The sequence below is a fragment of the Zeus faber genome (genome assembly GCF_960531495.2).
Source record: "Zeus faber genome assembly, chromosome: 5".
Lineage (NCBI taxonomy): Eukaryota > Metazoa > Chordata > Actinopteri > Zeiformes > Zeidae > Zeus > Zeus faber.
The window spans coordinates 17,958,126-17,982,223 of NC_137192.1; the positions used below are offsets into that span (position 1 = coordinate 17,958,126).

At 41.6% G+C, this 24,098-nt stretch overlaps 2 protein-coding genes across 2 annotated transcripts; both read right to left on the reverse strand.

Annotated features, from left to right (window-relative positions):
* Positions 1–298: 298 nt before the first annotated feature.
* LOC307230579 (anti-Muellerian hormone type-2 receptor-like) lies at positions 299–2,619 on the reverse strand (the record flags this gene model as incomplete). Its single annotated transcript, XM_080001015.1, has 6 exons — positions 299–319; positions 430–587; positions 781–895; positions 1,566–1,787; positions 1,961–2,006; positions 2,615–2,619. 6 exons carry the CDS (start codon positions 2,617–2,619, stop codon positions 299–301), a joined length of 567 nt encoding a protein of 188 aa, XP_079857141.1.
* Positions 2,620–13,054: 10,435 nt separating this feature from the next.
* Positions 13,055–21,422, reverse strand: tespa1 (thymocyte expressed, positive selection associated 1; the record flags this gene model as incomplete). The annotated part of the gene is made up of 7 exons (XM_080001016.1): positions 13,055–13,119; positions 14,614–15,081; positions 15,249–15,457; positions 15,588–15,683; positions 16,056–16,109; positions 20,533–20,575; positions 21,272–21,422. 7 exons carry the CDS (start codon positions 21,420–21,422, stop codon positions 13,055–13,057), a joined length of 1,086 nt encoding a protein of 361 aa, XP_079857142.1.
* Positions 21,423–24,098: the final 2,676 nt, after the last annotated feature.

Genomic DNA, 24,098 nt, shown 5'->3' on the forward strand with positions numbered 1-24,098 from the left:
TTCTGTGATATAATCATGATATAGTTAAATGTTGTCTTTAAGGCTGCATTATAGTGAAGTAATGTAATTATATGAACTTCATAGACTGATCTCGTTGTTCTCATCAACATGTTCATATTTCTAATGATCATACCTTCAAATGATCGATTTGTCAAAAGATGTTGTGATATTTGTCAATATTTCTCAGCCCTTGTCATCTCTTTATCCCCCCTATGCTAATAGCTGCTATGATGGATGTTTTCATGTGTAATAACTTTGTACATCGAAATCTCAAGTACGCTATTCGACCCATTCGTGGTCATGTAGCTATTGCTATTTTCTGGATTACAGTAGAATAAAACAGAACACAGGGGAGTTTTGATTGACACTGTAAACAGTTCCACATTGTTTTTCTTTGACCAGCTTATTGTTGCTTAGAGTAGGGTTCACCTGCACCGTCCTTGTGGGCCACGGCCAGTTGTGGTGTCCCGGACAGGAAGACAGAACGGTGGAGCACCCAAAGTCGCTCAGGGCACAGGTACCGTCTGCTCTCACAAGCACATTGCTGCTGCTGAGATCCCTGTGGGCCACTGCGGGTTTGTGCACACCTGTTGTGCAAACACAAGGCACGCACACACACACACACACACGCACTCACACACACACACACACACACACACACTTAATAGATTTAGAGTTAATACATACACAAATATATGTTAATATAGAAAACACCAAAAGTTGTTATCAACAATGTTTTGGCACAAACCACTGGATACCATGGCTTCTAGAGAACCATACCATGTCTGTGGAGGTCAGAGTGCAGGTAGGACACACCCTGTGATAAAGACTGGGACAACTTCATCGTTGATATCCAGTTGCTCATCGTGTTACACAAGAAGGATTGGAGGGAACCCTGTAAGGGAGTAAAGTAAAGGAACGTTTGAGAAGGGTGACATTGTGTACTTACAAGTCAGTATTATTATGCAGCTGCAGAACAATGACATAATGACTTATGATAAGCAACATGGAAAAACCCATGACATCATAACTAAAGTAGAGATGCATATTTGAATGTGGCAGCAGGTGGCAGGAAGCGTTGAAGTTCAGTACAATACTTTTACTTTACTTTAGTCATTTGGAGGCCTTTGTACTTTATATATCCAATACTTCCACTACAGTTGGAACTCGACTGCATTCATTTGGAACATTTGTTTTTGAAAAAAGTGTTTTTGGTACAAGTGAATATTAATATACCAAGAGTCTTTCAGCTGGAGTCTGAGTCAAGTTTGAGAAGAAGAGGAAACCGCTACTTCAGCTAAATCAGGTCGAGTCATCAAACAAAGGTTTAGGTTCATGCATTAACTATGGAATGTGTTTTGAGTAGAACACTGAATAGAGGACTTTTATTTTGACTTGTACACGGTTTTCTAAGGTTATTTATATCTAATTATAGGATATGAGTACTACAGGTCTCTGCATAGAAACCAAACAAAACTACATGAACACATTTTCTTTCCTTTTTAAATTCTTTATATCTCCAAAATGTGAACACAAGACGTTGGTAAAAGTTCAGCACCACCCACACATGCAGCAAGTTCCAAAACCATGAGCCACTGTCCGCCCTCGTGGTTCCTAACAGCACCAAGGAAATGAGCAATGGCGGAATGATCCATCAGCGGCAGCTCGTGAGTTTCTTCCTCGATGAAGAACTCCTTGTCGCCGCCTGCGGGGAAAACTTTTACCGCCACCACGGATCCCCGGTAGTTCCCTCGCCAAACAGTCGCAAAATGACCCCGGCCCACGATCTGGAGGGAGTATAAAGACAGGACTATGTAAATACAGTACAGCAGACAGTTGAGACATCCACCAGGGAATAAAAAACATTATTTCTGTAAGATATTCAGAATCAAGCATTTAAATAACCCTCATGATATACTATTCCACCGTTCAGTTGCCCATTACACCAGAGACAGCGTACCTGCTGTAGTTCTATGTCAGCATGCTCAATTTGAGGTTTTTTCACTCTGTGACAGGAACACAAGGGCGTGAAAGCTTGGGGAGAAGGCTGTCGTTTCTGATCTGAGGTCCAGAAAACAACAACAGCAATCTGTGACAATCTCAGAAAGGAGGTCGGAGAAAGGGAGTAAAGAACTCAGATAAAAACCAAGGACAGTCGGGGGCAGAAATGAGAGAGAAACAGCTGCCAAGGTCAAGGGAAATATATCACATGAATTGAATATAAGACTGGCCACATCTACACAAGATTGGGGAAAGGCCTGTACATATGATTCTATCAACTGTCTCATTTGGATTTTTGCGTTTCTTTGGCAGACAAACACACATTGCGCCTTGAAATATTAACAGATGGTATCATTTGAAAGTATTAATTTTTAATTCAAAGATATAAAACATTTCACCATTTTCTTTGAAGAGAGGTCTCAACTTGACCACAGCGAGGATGGAGGACAGCAATAGAAGAGCTCCAATGGGAACGCCAATCAAGTAAATGCTTGTTTTATCTTAAACATAAGATGCATATAAAAAGTTTAAAATATACAATTACATCTCACAATAAAACAATGTTGAAAAATAACATATAAATAAAGTGATAAATGTCACAAATAGGAATGACTCCATCTAACGGCTGAATGTGTGTGAGTATCTGTCAGGAAATCATTAGTAACCAGCCTGTTTTCCTACCTACAGAATTGGAGTGTGTGAGTTTATTGGGTTTGGGCTTTGGCTTCCAGCTGCTGATGTTGACGTTGCTGTTGCACATGTCTGCGCTGCACACACACTTGGTGAGTCTTTGGTCAAAGTGTGTGGACACCACCTGGCAGGTTGTATCTGGGCAGGAATCTTCAGCCCCATCACAAGCTGCAATACACAGTTCAGCATCATCATCAAATAAAAACACAGCAGCAATCATTTACAGAGCACAAAGGGATCATTGGTCAAAGATCTATTGATGCACTTGAAAACAGTAACTTGAGGGAGGACCAAATTATTATTATTTTTTTAAATTATTTTCAGTGTTTATTATTGATATAGATGACATTAAATTGTATTCTAACAAATACTTTGTTCATACAGGATATACTAAAGAACGTAGTCGGACTGTAGAAATGTCCAATGACTTTTGGGATACAACTCACTGAGCAGGTCAACCTCCAGCTGGCCGTTGACTAGTAGAAAATAACCCACACAACACTTAATGTGAGCGTAGCAGAGCTGCTCTGACCCATTCACATCTCCAGATATATCACTGTATTTCATGTTGTTGGGCTTGGCCTGGAAAGCACATCGCCTCCGCTGAATGACCGACTGCCCAGCCCCAGAGACACACAGAAAGATGCATTCTGAAGTGGAGAGACAGACAGATGGTGTGGATATTTTAGAAATGAGTTGATCAAGCAGATAGACAGAAAGACATAAAAATACAGAATGACAGAGAGACGGACAAAGTAGCTAAATATGTAAATATGTAAATAGGTATTTGCATATTTCATTATTTATCTTTCATAAAGCTGTTTATTATTATGTAATTCAAAATCACAAATGTTTAAATTATATCATACAATCCAACCGCAACACACAATCATGTGTCTTCAAATGATATTTTTGCTTCTATGGAAAAAAATGACATAACTTAATATGACATAACATGGGCTTTTTCCCCAATTCAAACTATTTACTTCAGCAAAAACACTTACCCAATGTTGCGCAAAGCAGCCACAGTTGCTGGATCATGGTCAGGTTAAACAAAGACTGTCCAGGAAAGGAGGTTTTCCATTTATCAGCCATGGGAACGAGGATTAGTTTATTTCAGAAATGTGAGAGACAACAGATACAAAACACATTAAATACATTTGAAAATTAAATAAGACATTCTCCAAATTCTTAACAGAAACAAATCAAGAGAAGAAGAAAACACTTATTTTCCCCCTTTTCATTTAAGATGTACAGTAAATAAATGGGGGACGGAGACGGTGAGGAGGTGAACACCTAAAAAGAAATGCAAACACAAACACATTTGATTGGCATGTAGAATATATTGTGGAACATATTTCACACTGCTGAAAAATAAAAAGCAAAAATCATTGGTTGCTAGGGAAGCCCTTCATGGCCATACATTCATAGATTATGTTTACTCAGTTTTCCTGTGATAACGAGGTGATTTCATTTATTTTCTCCGGATAACGGGATCATTTTCTGGTAACTTTGTTTTCCCGAGATAATGACATAAATAACTCAAAATCTAGAGGAAACAAAACAATAGTCTAGTTTATAAAATCATTGCAGGAGACATTCATTGCAGCAATGTCAGAGGAGCAGGAGAATATTGATCACTGCCAGCGGCGTTTCGAGGATTCAAAGATATCGGGGTCTTAGACCAAATGGGGGGGTGTTACAGTGTCCCGGGAACAAATTACATTTGGCACATGGACCCGTATGATAAACTCACACCCTTTGACATCTAAGTTAATGGGTGCATTGATGGTTTCTTATGATGGTTGATGGTTTCTTGTGCATATCATCTCTTGTAAAGAACAAAACAGACTCAAGGACTTCCCTCTCCTCTCCTTGCGATTCCTCCGTAAGTCACTCCTTTACACACCAACCCTTCCCAATCCACCTCCAAGTGGCCGCGCCCAGTCAGACCCCGGATTGTTATTAGTGCAGTTGGAAGTGCAGACTTGCAGACGACAATAAAAACATATAAAACTTTCTTACGCCATAGCATCTGGATGCAAGAAAACTCCACAAACAGTAAACCTGAGGTTGTTGCAGCTTATTTCATCAGAGCCCTTAGTGAGCAGGGGGGCGGGTGGGGGCTGCCCAAAAATAATCAGATCGGATTTGGTTACCGAGAATGTGCATATCAATAGACATCAGCATTCTCACCGTCTCGTTATGGACCCTGCATTTCTGAGTTTAGGTTGTGATGACTTGGTTATCGGACATGTGTGGTTTTTGAGAAGAATCTTTTGACCTTTTGTCTGCAGACATCATAGGACGCATTGTGAGACAGTTCAAACAAGATCAGCATGCTGTAATGTAATGTTTAAACAAGTAATAAGCAGAAATAACCAACTCTTGTAAAAGCATTGGTGGTGTTTCAGATATAAAACTTTGTCACATACATATACATCAAACTGTGGGTTAAAGATTTATACATGTCGACCATGCTCTCGTGCACCTATCTTATGTTTAGGAACATTGTCCTTTGCTGGCAGGAGCAGAACTTAAAAAGGAAATGATCTAATATGCAGTTGCACTATTAAGCCACCAGATGGCTCTAACTATTCACATTGAAAACAAATACAGTTAATGCAGAGTATTAAAGGATAGCTATCCATCCATCTATCTATCTATCTATCTATCTATCTATCTATCTATCTATCTATCTATCTATCTATCTATCCATCTATCTATCTATCTATCCATCTATCTATCTATCTATCTATCTATCTATCCATCTATCTATCTATCTATCTATCTATCTATCTATCTATCCAGTGAAAGACGCATTTCAGTAAAAGTAGTAATGACAATAATGATCAGTTTGGGCGCAGGATGATGACGTTCCACTCTGGGTCCTGGTTCCTTTCTGTGAGACAGATGCAGGCGCTGATTCGGGTGACTCGGGGCAGCTGGGCGGCCGCGGAAGAGGAAGCCGTGCTGCCGTAGCGGCTGAACCACGCGATCCCTTGGTCCGTCACAGTATTCTATCATATACTGTATTTATATATACTCAAGCACGTAGTAGGGCAGCAAAGATCTCATCCTAAAACAAGGCAACCTGTAAAAGAGTGGTTTGGTTGTTGGTTGTGGATAGGTTGTTGGTTTTTTTGCGTCTTGTTTTGGCCGATGATTTATAAACGACTGCATCATAGCAGGCTCAGAACGGGTAAAGTAGTCTCCAGCCTGTTCCTAGAGAGATTTTATTTATTATTATTTCTTTTTAACCTGTGATGTTGGTATGCTGGGCATACAACACGGAGTATTTGTATGCCATTGCATTCAGGACAGTTAGTCTGCAAGTGGAGTTCAAGTTCTCAACCTGCAATGCAAGTCTTTATTTCTTCTTAAATCATCAAGAACTGCCGGGTGCCCGGATCCCGGCCCAACGGCGACAGACCGACAACCCGCCCGAGCCGCCCGCTCCATGGGCGAGCCGGCAGGACCCCCATGCCCACCCATGCCCTGCACAAGGGGGAAGCCCGCCCCACCACAGTAAAATTAGTCCGTCCACGAACAAAGTTTATAACAATTTAACTTCTACACTATCCTACCAATTAGTCAGATGGGTTGGTTGTTCCATCGAATGAGGTCTTCTTCAATGGAGTTGAGCAATGGAGTGAAGTTAAGGGTAAACAAATCTGATAGATTGGAGGAGATACCTTATACCAAGGTATCTAATATTACCCGTTGTGATGGTTAAGTGAAGTTTCTGGGTTGCAGCATTTACAGTCCCCCCCACTGAGTGGTAAGACTGTGGTTTTAGTCCAATTTATTAAATAGTCTGAGATTGCTGACAATTTAGACATAAGATTGAACACCTCCGGTAGGGATGATATTGGGTTCCGTATGTACAACGGGATATCCTCTGCATACAAACTGATTTTGTGAACAGAGTTTCCTGTTTGTATGCCTACAATATTACTGTTTAGACGGATAGCCACCGCGAGGGGTTCAATAATGATGGCGAATAATAAAGGGGAGAGCGGACATCCTTGTATTGTGTCGCGTTGTAGAGTGAAACGCTGTGAAGTGTAACCATTGGTGATGACAGAAGCAGATGGAGAGTTGTAGAGGATTCTGATCCATTGAATGAGGGATTCTCCAAAGCCAAATTTGTTGACAATTGAAAAGAGATATGTCCAATTAACTCAATCAAATGCTTTTTCGGCATCCAAAGAGGCAATAATAGTATTAAAGTTGTTTCTTTGAGATATGCTGATCAGACTGAATAAACAACGCATATTGCTGGATGAGTCTCTGCCTTTGACAAAGCTTGTTTGGTCTGGGTGAATTATAAATGGAATTACTTTTTCAATTCTGTTGGTTAGGGTTTTACTTATAATCTTAAGGTCGCAATTAATAAGGCTTATAGGTCTGTAACTGGAGGTGAGGGTTGGGTCCTTATTGGGTTTGAGCAAAACCGAAATGAGAGCGGTATTCATGTGCGGAGGCATGGTGGAGGTTGACTTGACCTCTGTAAACATTCTGATGAATAATGGGGAGATAAGTGGCCAGAAGTGTTTATAAAATTCCACTGGGTAGCCATCTGACCCATGTGATTTTTTGTTGGGCATAGAGAAGAGCACTTTCCTGCGTTCTTCAAGAGTAAGTGGTTGATCTAAGGTGGCAGCCTGCTCCATCGAAAGTTTAGGAAGGTCAGTATCATCAAGGAATGAGTGAATGTTTGATATATTCGATTCATTATCCGAGTGATATAGGTTATCATAAAAGTCTCTAAATATGTTATTGATGTCTTGCGGAGAGTATGTTATTCTACCCTATGGATCTTTAATGGCTGTCATATGATGTCACGTTTCAATTGATTGGCAAGAGATTTACCATATTTGTCATTGAATTCAAAATAATTTGCTCTTGTTCATTGCATAAGGAATAGTGTCTTTTGATGGATGATAGTATCAAGTTGAGATGTAATTGTCCTGATCTCATTTCGGATTTGCCCAGAAGATGAGTGGGCTTGTTGGGAGTGCAACTCCTTTAGTCGCTGCTCGAGTTTATTTTGGCATTCTAGTCCTTTCTTTTTCTTGTGAGTGGAGAATGAAATAATACTACCTCTTAAGGAATTTCTTGCAGTAGACAGAAGCTGGGGTTCAGCCTGGTGAGGTGAGTTAGGATTTTGCTATGTTTAGCTGGTGAGCCCAAGCCCCTCACATTCCAACTAACAAACTTAATGGGTGTCATTGAAGCTAGTCAGGGGGTGATGGGACAGTGAATCCAAGGCAATAGCTATACTACCGTTCCCACGTATTCCCATATATAAGTCTGGGATTTCCTCCTTTCCATTCCTTTTCACTGCCATAGTATTGTAGGAAGTTTGTAGGGATACACAACTACACAAACAAATGACAAGTAGACAAAGATAAACACAGAACATTGCCGGATTAGAAATACATAAAGTGAAAGACATTATAGAGTGAGAGTGATAGGAGAAGTAAGGAGAGAGGGATTAGGGAGGTGAGATGATGAGAGAAGTACGGAGGGTTAATTAGGAAGGTGAGATGAGAGTGAGCGATAAGAATGCATACATTATGATCAGAATAACCAGGGTGTGGTGGAGGAGTCTCGGTATAACAGACCGTCTATGTATAATTTATCAACAACCATCGACAGGCGTTTACCCTTCTGCCGGTTCTCCGTCAGGACAGGATACAGCGCTTTCCGTCGGTCGTTGATCTTCCTTTCAGCTCCCGTCCTTTGCTTTTAACCAGCTCCTTGTGCTTGAAGTGCTCAAACTTAGCAATGACGGAGCGGGGACGGTTCCCCACGCGGCGTCCCAGTCGATGAACTCGGTCAAGGGTGATCTGCTTCACGGTGTCCGTCGGGAGTTTCAGGGCGGTGCGGAGAAAGTCTTTCACCATTTTTTCTGGGGACTCGGTGTTGTTCTCTGGGATCCCAGAAAATATGAGGTTGTCCCGCAGACTTCTGGATTGTATATCCAGGATAGTCTCTTTCATTATTTTCTTTTCTTTTTTTACAACTTCCATCTCCACTGTGAGATGCTTCGCGGAGGTTTTTAGATCCGCGTCCTAGAGAGATTATAACAATTCAAGGTACATTTCGGAACTTTTTTTTGAGTATGGATTTTGGTTATATCGTCCTATATTCTTGAAGAGCAGGACTTCTAGATGGACAGTGTGCTCTTTTAATTGTTATTATTGCGCCAATGACTGTTCTGCTCGAATGTTTACGAACAATACAAATGTAAACAAACCTTTAATGGCTTTAATGTACATCTAAAACTCATTTTTAGGGCTCACAAACCGATAATCTTTGTGCCAAGGGCTCTGCCGGATGTAAAAGAGACTTTAAGATGTTAATTTAAAAGAAAGAACAGTTTGTTTACATTTGAAGGGCCATCAAACAAGTTACTCAGTGTTCCTTCATGGTTATACATCCAGGACCAGAATTGTGGGAATTCCCTGACAAAGATGTGCAACAAGCCGTGCAATTTAAACAATACTGAGGTGTCTGGAAGGTTTGAGGTGAAGAGGTCACTGAGCTCCCAAAGCTGAGATATAGTGCGGTAATAATATTAACGTATGTTACTGTCGATTTATTGCCTCTATGTCATACGGAGAACGAAAACAACAACGGGTCTATTCAGAGGCCCTCTTGGAAAGGGAATTGTGTTGATTCTTCCAGTTTGACCAGAGGAGGAAATGTTTAGATTTATGGCAAGAAAGCGGCTGAGCGGGCACCTATGGGTTGGAACCAGATTTGGTATGTTATCTCTGTACAGCTTTAAAAGCGAGTGCTGAGCGCCGCTTGGCAGAGAATATATCCGGCTCCTGTTCTCTCCCAGGACGTCCATGGCAAGTCTGGTTTGATGCTGATTTGTGTAATAAAATTATTATTTTAATCAAGTCAGCGTCAGCGGTCACTCCTTCTTCATCAACACATCACATTCATCAAGAAACTACAACACCACACTGGTAATGGGAAATTAAATCAACGGTGTGCTTGTTTTGGGAGTTTGACCTGCAGTTCATGCTCCTACCACGTGAAGGTTCTGCTCAATGGAGAGCGGCACCAAACAATTTGAACTTACTGGAGGTGGAGAGCTCCGCCACAGATAGTAATGACTGTCATCCATACCACATGCAGCATATCCTAATAGTTAACACCATACCTGAAATACCTGGAAATTAACATAGGACAAACAGTTTTTTATTTCTTAATTTTTTCCTGCAGGCTAATACATTAGCAGGCATATGTGTTAGCACAGTAGTGCTACAGGTGTACAGTACTATATTATCCAGCATGGTTTTCCATCATCTTTATCAAGGTCACTCACAGCCACGGCCTCACTTAAATTGGCAGCATTGCGATTACGCTACCTTGTCTTATTTCCATCGACAATTAAATGAGTAAACCGTCATCGTCGTCATCGGGGCGTGGCCCACACAGGCGCGCTGCCTCCTGCTCCCCCTGTCCCTTCTCCTCCTCAGTGGCCGGCTTTTGCGGCTACAGTAGAGGCTAAAGCTACACCCCCTGCAGCAAACATGTCCGTTATTGTTTTTTGCTCATTTGGCGGCATCTGGCACGTGAGGACAGAGGGGGCGGGGGTGTGTCAAAATAATACATTTTAATAATTTAAAAAAGACCTGTCACGGTAAAGACCGGACATTGTTTCAGTTTCTGGTCTTTGCAGCGCTGCGGTTCATTTTTCTGTATATATTTTCTTTTTTTCTTCGCGAAAAACAAATAACTTTTGAAATATTTGTACAATGTAAATATTAGTTAAAAACCCACTATTTGTGCTTCACGTGGATTCGGCTCCACCGCTACCGCCAAGCCATATGGTGAAACACAAATCGATAAATGCCAGAACGGTTTCCCAACACTTGAAAGGGTGCACTAGGTCAAATAAGGGCGATACATTCTTGTCTTAGTGTGTAGTGTGTAGTGTGTGCATTTCTCAGAAGAGACTTTTCAAAGAACGATGATGGAGGACATTTTAAATATATCCCTTTTTAAAATTATTTATTAGAATCCACATCAGTCTTTTTGGGAAATGATGACCATGACCTCCTGTGGATTTCCTGTGAAGTTTTCAACCCTAGGTTTATTGCAAAATTTGGTATTCTTACAATTACACCATGAAGGTCAGTTTTCAATTAAGCCCCATTTTAAAGTTAAGATTTAGATGAAAATGACAAAAAATGTGACACGTGGACTATTTATTAGACGACATCAACCGAGCTTCTCAAAAGTAATTGATCTTCTCTGTGTCTCTTACCTCATTGGATGGTTTTGACATTTGAGGAAAGTCATCGATCGATCGCTGCAAATTTGAATCAAACATACACTGTAATTTTATGGCTTTTGAATTGCTTTGCTTAGAAGACTGATGGGCCATAGAAGTGTTGAGCTCCGTTTCTTCAAATGAAGCTGCAGTCTTCAGTTATGTCTCTTAAATATGAACACTTTTTCATGGAAAACAATCTTCTTGAAATAATCTATTTGAATTGGAGAACCGTATGCCAGAGAATATTGCTCCATAGAGTATTGTTCACTACTTGCAGCATGAAAGGAACGGTTCATCAGGCCTTATTAAGATGTTTCTTACTTTATATGGAGCACAACCTTGCGGAATGCTTTACTCTTGACAAACTTACCACTCTGCTGGAGCTTCTCACTGTGCTTTAATGCAGTCCAATGGAGAAAACATTGAACAAAACATGTTAAATCTCCCGTTCAAAAATGGGAAGCTCATAATATAGTCACCAAGTCCTTATATCTTATCCTCCCAAAAATGGTTGTAAACTACGTAATCAGGGTTTTCATAATTGTATTGAGTCTTGTATTGAAACAGGAAGTTGCCTCATTTTCTCAACCCAAGACTGAAAAGGATATTTTTAATTTTTTTTATTAAGGCTTAAACATTTGCGCAATTGTTCAGAGTTAGTGGCGAGTTTCTCAATTGTAAAGTGTTTGGTGAGGTTGTCGTATGAACACTTCTAAATGATTGGATACAACATTTTAATAAGGGGTGAAAAATGCAGAACCTTTAGTTTTATCTTTACTAAGTAATAGTTTCTTGGAATTAATCTTTTACCTCATCAAGAAAATTTTGGCCATCAATCAATTTGATGTGCACTTCTTTTCTAAATAGTATTGTGGTCAAAACAGTGTTATCTTGTATCAACTATCTTGTATTTGTTTGTGAAAACATTGCAAATTCGGCATTTCGTGAGTTGATCTTTTTTTTCCCCAGATTCTCAAACTATTTATTTTTCTTACAACAACCCCTCGCTGTGGGTGGTGTAACTCAACTGCTGGTGTATTCCACAGTCAAATCACAACTGAAACAAGTCAATGTTTAAAAAACAGACTTTGCACCTTAATTATCACTGCCTTTTGACCAGTGTAGGGTGACTAAGCGCTTCTAGATCTACCTGTACTATGTTTATGTCCCGAACGGCTCAGTTTTCAATGCAGTCACTCCCATGAATAAATAATGACTTGTTTGCTAGTTGTTTTAATTATGTAAATACCTTAACTTGGCATTTTCTGTCTCACATTACTGTGAAAATTACCCATATTTCAATTTTGCCAAAAGTACCAATCATAAAAATAATAATTTGAGTTCTTTCGTTTTGTACATTTTTGTTGGAAATGGACATTGATAAAATCATTATAAAATGCTGTAACATCTGTTTTTAATTTGCCTTTTAATAAAATAAATAACCTAAACCACACAAAACTGCCTTTGTTTCACTGGTTTAGTGTGCACTGTATCAAATGCCAGCAATGTGGAGAAATCTCTATATAATGCATATGTCCATACAGGACCAGATAGGTTTCCTTATCCCTGTGTTTCAGTGTAACGAATGTCCTAAAAATATATGCTCACAACTCCCACTGTTTGTAAGAAAACATACAATACATATTTACAATACAATTTTGGACATAAACTTTTTGTTTGGAGATTTTCTTCAAACATTAACATCCAATCATTTTCTCCATGAGATAATCCCTTTCTATTGCCAAAAAAAGTCTCCTCTTTATTATCTCACATGTTTGATAAAGCTCTTGGTATCAGATTGTTGTATTCAGGATATTCTCACATGAAATGACCTTTCTAGCCCGGTGTCGGACTGATACCAGATTCAACTGTCAGTCCACCCACACATCAAGCATTCCAATAAGTTGGTAGTTTTTCACAAGGCTTAGCCACACCTTTCTAAATTCTTCTTCCAAAGATCAAATTCGCAGGTTTGGAGGAGTAAATGCAGAGGGTATTTCACAGCAGCTGAACACCCTGTGTGTGATGGAATGTACTGTGATCTGATAAAGCGTTCCCGTCTCAGACGTCCTCCTCTGCATAGCCGCTACTGTCAGACTGCATGCTGTCCCCTCGGACCGCGGCACCTAGAAAGAAGGACGCAAACACACAGTCAATTTCACTCAAAATCCACCCACAGTTTGACTTTAATTCAATTACATAAACACCATTTGTGGCAGCACCGAGCAGAACGCTTGCGACATAAAAGCAAGATACAAACTCTTCCGCAGTAAGTCTGATCGCACAAAACAATATCCACAGGATATCAGCAAATCCAAATATACTGAAACACCATATCCCCAACGCCACAATAAGAACAACAGTCTGACGTTCTTGAGAAACGGATGTCTACATGAAGCCGGTCTGCTACCATGGTGAAAACTCATTTTTTGGGGACTGTTCAAGCAATTCATTTGGATTGGAAATCTTTTCCGCTCATTGCGTAAGCGACGTGGAGGCGACACCAGCTGTGACTCCTCAGTATATCATTAAAAGTTGTCTCAAACACAGAGGTACTGTGGTGTGTTCAAAGCACTGTGCCCCGAGCAATCTGCCTGCTACGTAAAGTGGAGCCTCAGTGCCAAAAGCTCAAATGTACTCAATTCTGGCTGAGTTGCAACTACATGCAATCTTCCGTAGTATGAACAGTATGATATGAATCTTCCACTCCGCCCTACCTTTGTACTGTGAGGCTACATTTGCAATTGTGGATTCTGCAAAACCATCTTCTCCAACACTAATAACCTACAGAAAGAGGTATGCATCATTATATAATCACATTTTCCTTAAAGTGAGGCATACTTTGCGTGTCTAATCAGCGATCATTTTAGAACGAGGGAATCATTCATGTACATAATATGGCAATACCTCTTCCAGCTCAAACGAGTTTGCCTGCTGATGGTGTCTGGTGATAGGCTTCAGGTTTTGATGTTCCAGCGGACTCAGGTACTGTCTTCTCCACTGGCCAAATGGCAGCTCGCCAATCTTTCCATGTGGAGTGCTTGAACCCGAACTGGAACCCGATGTATCTAAGGGACAGGAAGTGACATCACCCCCCTCCCAGCCTGTCACAGTGATGCAGCATGGGTCTGCTGAGCCCCGGTAACAGTCCTGGTGAGCTTTAGAGATATCAATTAATATTCCACACGCTTTATTTGCTAATGTCTCATTGGTCTTATTGGGTCTCTGTGATTCACAGCATGATCTGTCGAGACTTTGATCAGAGCAGATATGAGGTAATTCACTTGGGGCGTTACGCTGTGTCTGTGAACACAAGAAGAGTGCATAGTTTGTGCTCTCCACTATCTGTGGGCCGATTAAATCATGGGTAACCTTGGCAACGGGGATGAAGTCATCTGGCCTCGTAATCTGCGTAGAGTCACAAACCAAATTTTTAATTCCACCACAAAAAAACCCTGGGTGATTCATTTCCTGCACCGATTGCCTTGATAGTGACAACGGCGAAGATGTCTTTATGCTGTCGGCCCTGCTTTTTTCAAGGTCTGTTTCGAGGATAATCCAATCTGACACAATCATATCTGGTTGTTTGGTCTTCCCAGTCTCCTTATGACACACTCTACTGCCATGCTTCTCTGTGGCTACGTCCTCAGTGGTCTTCTGCCTGTGCTCCTCTTTACTTTCTCCATAAATGTAATAAATATCCTCGGTTGGACTGATAGCCAGAGTTGACCCACATTCTACTAAATCCAGCTTCTTGGCGCTAATCTTGGTTTTCTCCGAGACGATTCCACCAACATCCGTGAGGCTGGATCTCTTCCTGGGCGAAGCCAGGGGGGAGATGCTGTCAGATCCCTCACGGGAGCCTGTGTACAGGCACATCTTGGAAACCGTGTCCCTCAGCCTTTCCACAGGAGAGCGCGGCTCGCTGCGAATGCTGCTTCTGAAACGTCCCAACTTCTCCATGGGAGATGCCGAGAGGGGGAACTCCGGTGGGGTGAGTTTCTGCAGAGGGGTGCGGGACACATAGGAGTAGAGGGAGTAGAATGCGTTGGCCATGGCCGTGAGCACCTCCACCTGTCTGAAACGGCCTGTGAAAAAGAGACAGCCGACACATAAATATTGACCGTAATACCACACCATCATTGGACAGGATGGATCACACACAGCCAACTATGATAAGGGTATTTACAGGACAAAGAAATCTAAAAGTAGACTTTATAAAGTATATTATTTCATATTAATACTGGGATCTTACTGGCTAGGGAGAGACTCGGGTCTTCCTCCCGTAGGCGCTCGAGCTGCGACTCCAGAAAGAGGCGGAAGTTGATGCCCTGGACCTGGGAGGGGAAGGTGAAAAATCGAGGGGGGATGCGAGCGGTGACCTGTGGCTCGTCGCAGCCGAAACCCAGCTGGTACAGCGTCTCCTCTGCGTCTTCCGAACACAACTGCAAGACCTCGGACACACTGGTGTGCAAGAGAGAGGGAGAGAGTGTATTGTTTTAGTAGATTTGCCTTTTGGCCTGTGCATTGTATCGCACAGCGCTCATGACGTTGTACAGTATATTTCCAGCTCCACCTCGTGTTGGGACATCACCTTGATGTCGTTTTAATGGTCGAGGAGGACGTGCAGCTTGAGGCCATACTATCTCCCAGGTCCAGGGAGTGTTGACTCACTTTATGACTGAGTGTGCTGCAAAGCATACAAACATCATACTAAAAACATGCAACAGAAATAGACTTATTAAACAAGAAATAATTGAATTAGTAGCACAACAGCAATAACATAATATGATGCATATTTTCATTCACTTGATATTGACCTGTAAGATACTCCAAGAATAAACAAAATACCTACTTAAGATGAGCATAACAGAGTGCAGGAGTGCAGAGTGCAAAAACTTGTTCAACTTTTTTTTGGGGGGGGGGGGGGGGGTGAAGATCAGGAGTACATGAAAAATAGCGAAAAGCTTCCAGTATTGTATGGCACTATTAATAGGGAGGAGCATTTATTGTAAAATGAATTGATCTCTTTTTAATGATCTGTTCACAGTGATCCACTGACCTGGAGGTGAACCTGCTGCTACGCGCCCTGACTGGAGGGGGCAGCAGGGGGGGTCTTCAAGGTCAAGGAGAAGAAGGATATAAAATAAGAAGGCTAACAGTCATCCAAACAATCAGAATGTTAAATTTGATTGATTTAATCAATTTGGGAAGAGGATTTTCTTCTGACTCATTTTCATTCAAGTCAAACAAGAAGAATCTATAATTTGAATAAGGACCACAATTCCTGAATGGTGGGAATAGAAAGTGTTATTTAATCTTAATTATTCAGATTTTTATTTTTAATTTTTTCTCAAAAGAAGCTGCAGAATTGTACCTAATTTGTTTCTGACATTTATATTTGCTTATTAATGGTGATAGTAAAACTGTTGCAACTCACCCCACTTCTGAATGAATTTCCCCATTCTTTATCACTGAAGCTGGAACAAAGGAGGAGAGTTGTTACAATCGAACAATTATGCGTTGATAAGAGTATTTTTCTCCTTGGATCGCCACCTTGCCATGGTGGAGAAGCTTGTGTTTTCAATGAGCCTGAGAGAAATGCCATCTGAAGTTTCACTCCTGGTAGGATCACCCATGGTGGTAAATACGAGGGGGAGGTTCCAGATGAAGTGCAATCCAACCAAGAGCTCAACGGCGGAACTGGTGGAGGATGACGGCAAGTCACAACGGCACTGAAGGCAGATGAAGGCTGACAATAAGGGATGGTCCCCAATCATTATGGACACATGCCATTGGAACATGGTCCCCCTCTGCCAAGAACCGTGTGGTGGCTGCAGGTGCATCAGCCTCTCCGCATTAAAAGATGTGACGCGCAGGCGTCCTCCCGAAAGGGAATTAGACCGCTCAACATTCCATATGAAAGTTGTGTGGCGATCAGAAAGTGGTGAAAGGTAGGAACGTGAAGTCTGGCAGCTCTGAGACACAACCTGACACACAGGCAGTGGGTCTCCGACTCAGATGTTAAGCTTGTGGACTGAGGCAAAAGAGCCTTTCAGCAGTTGCACCCATGACGGTGCACCCATGACTGAGCAGCCTTATACAGGATCCAGTGACCACAGTAGGGCAAGGGGCAAGAAAAGGTGCCCAAAACATAGCCTGCCTCGAAAACTCTGGACTACTGCATCTAGAGGGATCACCACCACGCTAAGTTATTCCAGTTTGATGTTGCAGCACTCTCCAAAACCCATCTGGCTGATAAAGGGCAGCCGAGGGAGGAGAAAGGCAGGAATATACTTATTTCTGGAAAGGAAACCTGCTGATGAGCCAAGGATCCATGAGGGTTTGCCATTAAGAACAGCCTCATCAGCCACCTCTCTGAACTCCCTGTAATCATCAATAAACGTCCATACAGCTGATGCTTGCAGGGCAGCCAAAAGGCCACCGTTGTTGGTGCTTTAGCTCCAACACTTAATGCACAGGAAGAAGCTGACCTGGTTAACATCCTAACCAAGGTCCCCAAGATTTCAATGCCAGGGTGGTACTAAACCACAATCTATGGAGAGGCACAATGGGGATAGAAGGAGTTGGTAATACCAACTCTAATGGAATACTACTGTAGACAAAGTGCTCAGAACACAACCCGGTCATCACTTGTCCACCAAAAGAACAAATTTAAAACATCATGAATGCATCCTCGCTCTAAACTCTGGCACCTCATCGACTATGTAGTCCTCTGCACCAAAGACCACCATGATGTGCTCAACGCCAGAGCGATGATGGTATGATGAGAATGACACTGAAATCCAACAGCTCATCGACATCAAGCGGCAAACCTTTATCACCTGGAAAAATGATGATCAACTGCAGGGCTAAAAGAGCAGCCCATGTCAAAGCAAAGTCAACCGTCCACTCTTGGGTTAGGAACTGAAGAACCAGTGGTGGTCAAAGAAGGCTCTGGAGATCCAACAGCTTGCAGACTCTGGGAATACCAGAGGTTTCTACGATGCCACAAGAGCCGTATATGGCCTATATGGCCCCAGCTCCCATTGCCTATGCCCCCTTCGCTCCAAAGATGGGCTGACACTGCTGAAAGATAATGAGTCAATGGAAAACAGATGGAAAGAGCACTATGAGGACCTACTGAACAGCAACACCACTGCCGAGATGAAGGCCTTGGACCAACTCCCTTAATAACCCATAAGTCAGAACATGGTAGCACCACCCAGCTGGAGAGAGGTGCAGGATGCCATAAGAAGGATGAAGAAAAACAAGGCCGCCGGACCTGATGCCATCCCAGCAGAAGACTTGAAGGAAGGTGGGCCGGATCTCCATAGTCACATCCATACCCTGCTCCTTAAAATATGGGAAAAGGAGGAAATCCCTGTAAAACTTAGGGAAGCCCTAATTGTCTTTGTCTTTAACAAGGAAGACTATGGAAATTACTGTGGCATTTCCCTCCTTTCCACCACTGGGAGAACTCTAGCTCAAGTTTTAACTAACAGACTCCTCCCCCTGTCAGAAAACATTCTTCCTTCGTGTCAGATTGGATTTTGCCCAAACAGAGGTACCACAGACATGATTTTCATTGCTCGCCAGCTAGAAGAAAAATGCCGGGAACAAAATTAACCACTATACATGGCCTTCAAAGACCTCACCAAAGTCTTTGACTCTGTGAACCATCAGGCCCTCGGGTTGGTTCTGGAAAAAATTGTCTGCCCAGACAAATTCATGCTGATACTAAGACTGCCGCATGACGATATGTCAGCCACAGTACCCAGTGGCAGTGGAGATGAAACGGAACCCTTCAGGGTTGACGCTGGAGTCAAGCAGGGCTGTGTCATTGCTCCTATTCTGTTTTCCATTTTCATTGCTGCTAACCTTCATCTCACGGGTAAACATCTGCCTCTAAGAGTCAGAGTCATGTACAGAACTGACCGACAACTTCTGAAGATCAACAGAGGAGGAGGAGGTATCCTGGAGGAGGCTAACATTCCCACCATCACTGCCACCATTGCCCAACACCAGCTCAGATGGACCGAGCTGGTGTTTGTGTTGTGCCCCGGAAGGTCAAAAGAAAAGGTATAAGGACAACATCATAGCGAACATCAAAAAGTGCCACATAGACCTTAACACCTGGGAGGCCAGAGCAACCTATAGGGAGACTCCACCGTGCTGCAGAAGACAAGCTTAATTCCATATTGGACATCATATAGTCCAAGGCATACTGAGTATCCCTTTTTCTCCGTCCCTAGAATTTCTAAAGAAATTGGGCTACGTGCCTTTAAATATAAAGCTTCATCTGACTGGAACAACCTGCCAAGTTCACTTAGAGCAATTACTTCCTTTCATTTCTTTGAGGCATCTGAGCTCTTGCTTCTAATGATACGATATGATACAATACGATATGTTTGTAGGTTTGTGGGTTTGTGCATCTACTCACCATCAGCACCAAGATATAGGTCATCTTCAAAGCTGGTTTTCAGCATATGTTCTATGGAAAATGCAATTATTTAACCTTAAATTGTACTTTATACCTATGGTTCAGTCCCACATTATAACCTAGACTAAGTTAAACTCTGGTACATTTTTCAACACAAAGCTTGTCTAGATGGCTGACAGTGTGGCTTAGACTTACCAACACAGTGGCCGGTGGTGTGATCTGAGCCGGCTTCCAATCTGCAAGACATACAAACTATAAGGTTATTCCCTTCACATGGTTGTTACATGGAACAAGTTAGCGCAAATTCCTAAACAAACACGCCTTGAGTTAAAGTTATTGATGTTCTTTTCTTTGGAGAGTCTCTTCGGCCGATGAACAATTTATCTTTTAATTCTTCTGAACATTATGCTTTGCACTTCCCTTTTCAGGAAATGTTCACATGTCAAGCAGCCCAAACGTCACGTTAGACTCCTGCTGCAAGAACACCACTGATATGCACAATTATCTTATTCGATTCGGAGAACCCACATCGCTGTCCTGACACTTGTGTTGTGTTGAGCTTGTCTTCTCGTCGGTTCTGCGAGCTGTTTAAAATGTGATGGTTACTCAACACCTGACAATGGCTGACACAACGATTAAATAAGTAAATGTGTGTGTAAACTGACTTCCTCTCACCACGCTCTCATAAATGAAAGCGGGAATGATATTCTTGTCGTACATAATAAGTGACCAGAATAGTTTGTCTCAGTTTTATTTTAAGGAGTATGGATTTGGACTTTGAACCTTAATGTGCAACCATTTTGATGGATTTTTTTTTGCCATCGGAATTCCTTGCATGCACATAACAACATTGACTGGGATCTACTTGGAACAACATTGCCAGGGGTCCTGAAACCAAAATATAAATGAAAAATTATAGTGGAGAACAGATCATTCTTTCCACAGTCAAAGGGTCCCCAATCTGTTGTTAGGGTTGTTGTTGTTGTTTATGAAGGCAGTTTTGATGGAGTGATGCTATGACCTTTACTTTGTTTGGTTTAGAGTGTCTGTTCTTAAAAGTCATCATCTTAAGAAAAAGCCACACACACTGACTCACCCGCAACCGCGGAGCCAGCTCTCGATCTTTCCATCGCAGTATCCTGTGGAAATCGTGGGTAACAGTCATATACAAATTCACCTTTTCTTCATTTTTCACGCCAATTTGTTCTGCTATGTGTGATGCCACACACAAAGCAAACCCATACATACAGTACATGCTGTTTTGGGATGAATGAGCAACAAAACGCTTAGGTACTTCATTTGAAAATGTACTATCTACAGAACATAATAATTGCCGGGTAACTTATTTGTTTCCATGACATACATCCCTGATGCTCATATGTTTCAAATAAGCAGAAAATGTTATCATTTCTTTCATATGATGCAATTGATATGGTTCCTGGTATTGGGTTTTTGTATTGAGGAGATCTCATACTGGTCCACTATTTTAGGCCTGCTTCTTACAGTTATCCCATACAATTATCTCATCAGCGGATCCCTTTTCAGAAATCTTGATTATTGTTGACGGTGCATCTTTTTGATACCTGTAAGTTTGAAAAAAAATGTGGAGTTTCAAAGTTTCTCAGATGGGGTAGCAGTTGTCTATTTCCGCCATTATTCCATAAGTCCTAACCCTGACATTACCCCTCAATGTAGAGGGTGAACAGTAGCACTTTAACACAAGTTCAAACCCTAGTTCAAATTAAACAGAGAGGCAACAGTTCTAGATTATACAAAACTTTAAAGATAAAAAAAAAATTTAAAAAAATAAAAAGTTCAATAACGTTTGGACTGACCATCTGAAAAGACATCATCTTCTGATGCGGCTGCATGGGAGGCAGAGATGAGATCACACCGTGGTCTTTCAAGGTCCAGCTCCTTCGGGATGTGCCCCCGACGGCTTCTCTGAATCCAGTCTTGACGCCTGGTGAAAGAGGGGGTATCCATGCCCCTAGTTCACAGGCAACGGTTGAAGTAGGAGCCAAGTACAATGGAACTTGACAGGGACTTAGTCATTACAATGATGTACGAAAACATTGCTTTCAAAATCATTATTTGTTGTCCTATGCTATGCAACAAAAGCATTACAGTGCTCTTAGAAATGAGCCTCCTCTGGATAATGAACGATGCAGAGTCTAGAAAGTACCCGTCATGCAGTCAAAAAATGCAGTCATTTTCTGATAAGAACATGTGGTTTAAGTTGTTTCACCAATATTATTTACCTTATTTAAATCCGGGGAAGTGTTACTGCTGACTCCGTATGTCCTGCCAAACCTCAACGCGGAGGAAATGTGAAGCATAGCACTCAACCTTTCTGTTCTGGGGCAGGTTTCAGTTGCTGAGCAGACCTCCTGTCCTCATTTCCTGTTCTCAGCTACAAGTCCCTTATCCAAGCCATCTTGAATTACACCCGACGCCTTTTTTTAAAGATGTAATTTACGATAATACAAGCCTTCTCAGTTTGGCTTTGTGTGCATACCTTGCAAGCGTGTGAAAATACTTTTAGACAAACAAACTGGCAAGATATCTGCTATCTGATATGTTGGGTGAGAAGTGTGGTGTTCAAGTGTTGGTTTGTGGCTTGATTTGTCAATCCCGAATTTGGGGCAATGCATTTAAACTTAACCCTTTACTTCACATTTATTCATTCAGCAGCCGCTTTTGTCCAAAGTGACTTACATGAGGGACGAGAAACAAGCAACCTCAAACTTAAGTGTGTGAGCTCCTGTTTCTGAATTCCAGCAGATACAAGTGCAAGATGCTGTAAGGAATCAGAATCACATTTTTTTTTTTTTTTATATAACATTTTCACAAAAAAAAAGTTTCAATAAATCATCGGCATGGCAGAAAGCCAACATTTTGTCAATGCGACATATTATTTGTATAATTATTAATTTGTATGTTCACCATGCATTTTCACATGTAGATGCCAATTCTTGCAACAACCCCCTCCTGAATTGTTCATATTCTCTATTTCTTTCCATGGTATTCTGTCATTTAAACCCTTTAGTCTGAGATCCCGCAGACAAATAATAAACCGTGCCAGGACTGTTGCAACACACCACTCGTCATCCTTTATCGCCTTTTGGACGTCGTGTGCCATGCATGTGTCTGCTGGGGTGTTAGGAGTTCACAAGTTTGCTGATGCGGATGAAAAATGTGGCCCACGTTTTAATGCATGTCCCTCGCACACATTTGAATCCGGATCAGAATGTCTACAGGTGCATTTACATGGAACGCGTTGTGGTGATTATCGCTTGGCGTCAAGAGACGATTATTACAGAAATTCTGAGAAAAGAATATGAATAAAAGAATGAAATTCAATTAAATAGATTTGCCAAATATACACACACACACAAAAAAAAAGCGAAACAAGAAAAGTCAAATACATAAAGCAGAATCTTGAATATGCTTATCCGATGCTATGCACAGGATAAGTTGTTGTCATGGGTATAAATGATGATCATACACAACTATGTATTGACGGTGGCTCCCCCATCAGAACGCAGGCGAGGAGCCATGCCCGAGTGGCGGGGCGGCCCCTGTTTACACGGACACATGGCTCCACACTGACAGCCCCTCTCACAGTGAAAGCCCTCCCTCCTCCCAGCCTCCCTGCCTCTCATCCTCCCTCCTCCCAGCTTCCCCGCCTCCTGCCTCCCTCCCTCCCGCCCGCCTCCCAGCCTCTCTCCTCGGCTTCAGCGGCGCCGCCGTCCACTCCCCTTGCATTGCTTCCCGCCTACGAGAGGCTCGGTTTATACGTCAGTTTTGGGGGGGGGTTCAGTAATTCTCGTCACTTGGCGTTCAAGAGGAGAAAATATATAAAGAAAGACGGAAAGAGAGAAATTTGAATTAAAAAAAACCCCAGTTGAGAGCGGTTGCTCGGACGCGCGGCAACACGCAGCGCGCTATTTACGCGGCGCCCGCTACTGCGCGGCCGACATTGTTGTCGACGTCACGTCAACGAGCGCCGCGGCACAGCCTACCCTGGCGCAGGTCCGGCCTCGCGCGCCGGCCCGTGGTCAAATGTGATTGGGCGCCGCCGCCGCTTTCGCGATAATCACGACTCCTATTGGACACGCGCGACTGTCAATCGGGAAGTTTCTCGGAAAGGCGTGCGCTTCTTTTTACGTCGCGTGTGCCACGTCTGGAAATGGGTAATTCGGAAATGGAAACATATTGTATTCAATTTTTTTATTTAAATTGTATATATATATTTATATATATATACATATATTTATATTTATATTTATATATTTATATATATATATATATATATATATATATATATATATATATAGAGAGAGAGAGAGAGAGAGAGAGAGAGAGAGAGATAGATAGATATAGATATAAACCTATATACCTATATATATAATTTTACAAAATTGTATAAGTTATATGTAGCTATATATATATATACACACACACACTTATATACCTATATATCTATATCTATATATCTATATATAATTTTACAAAATGTTATAAGTTATGTATATATATATATAATTCTACAAAATTTTATAAATTATATGTAACAATATATATATTTATATATATATATATATATACATATACATATATACCTATATATCTATATATCTATATATATAATTTTACAAA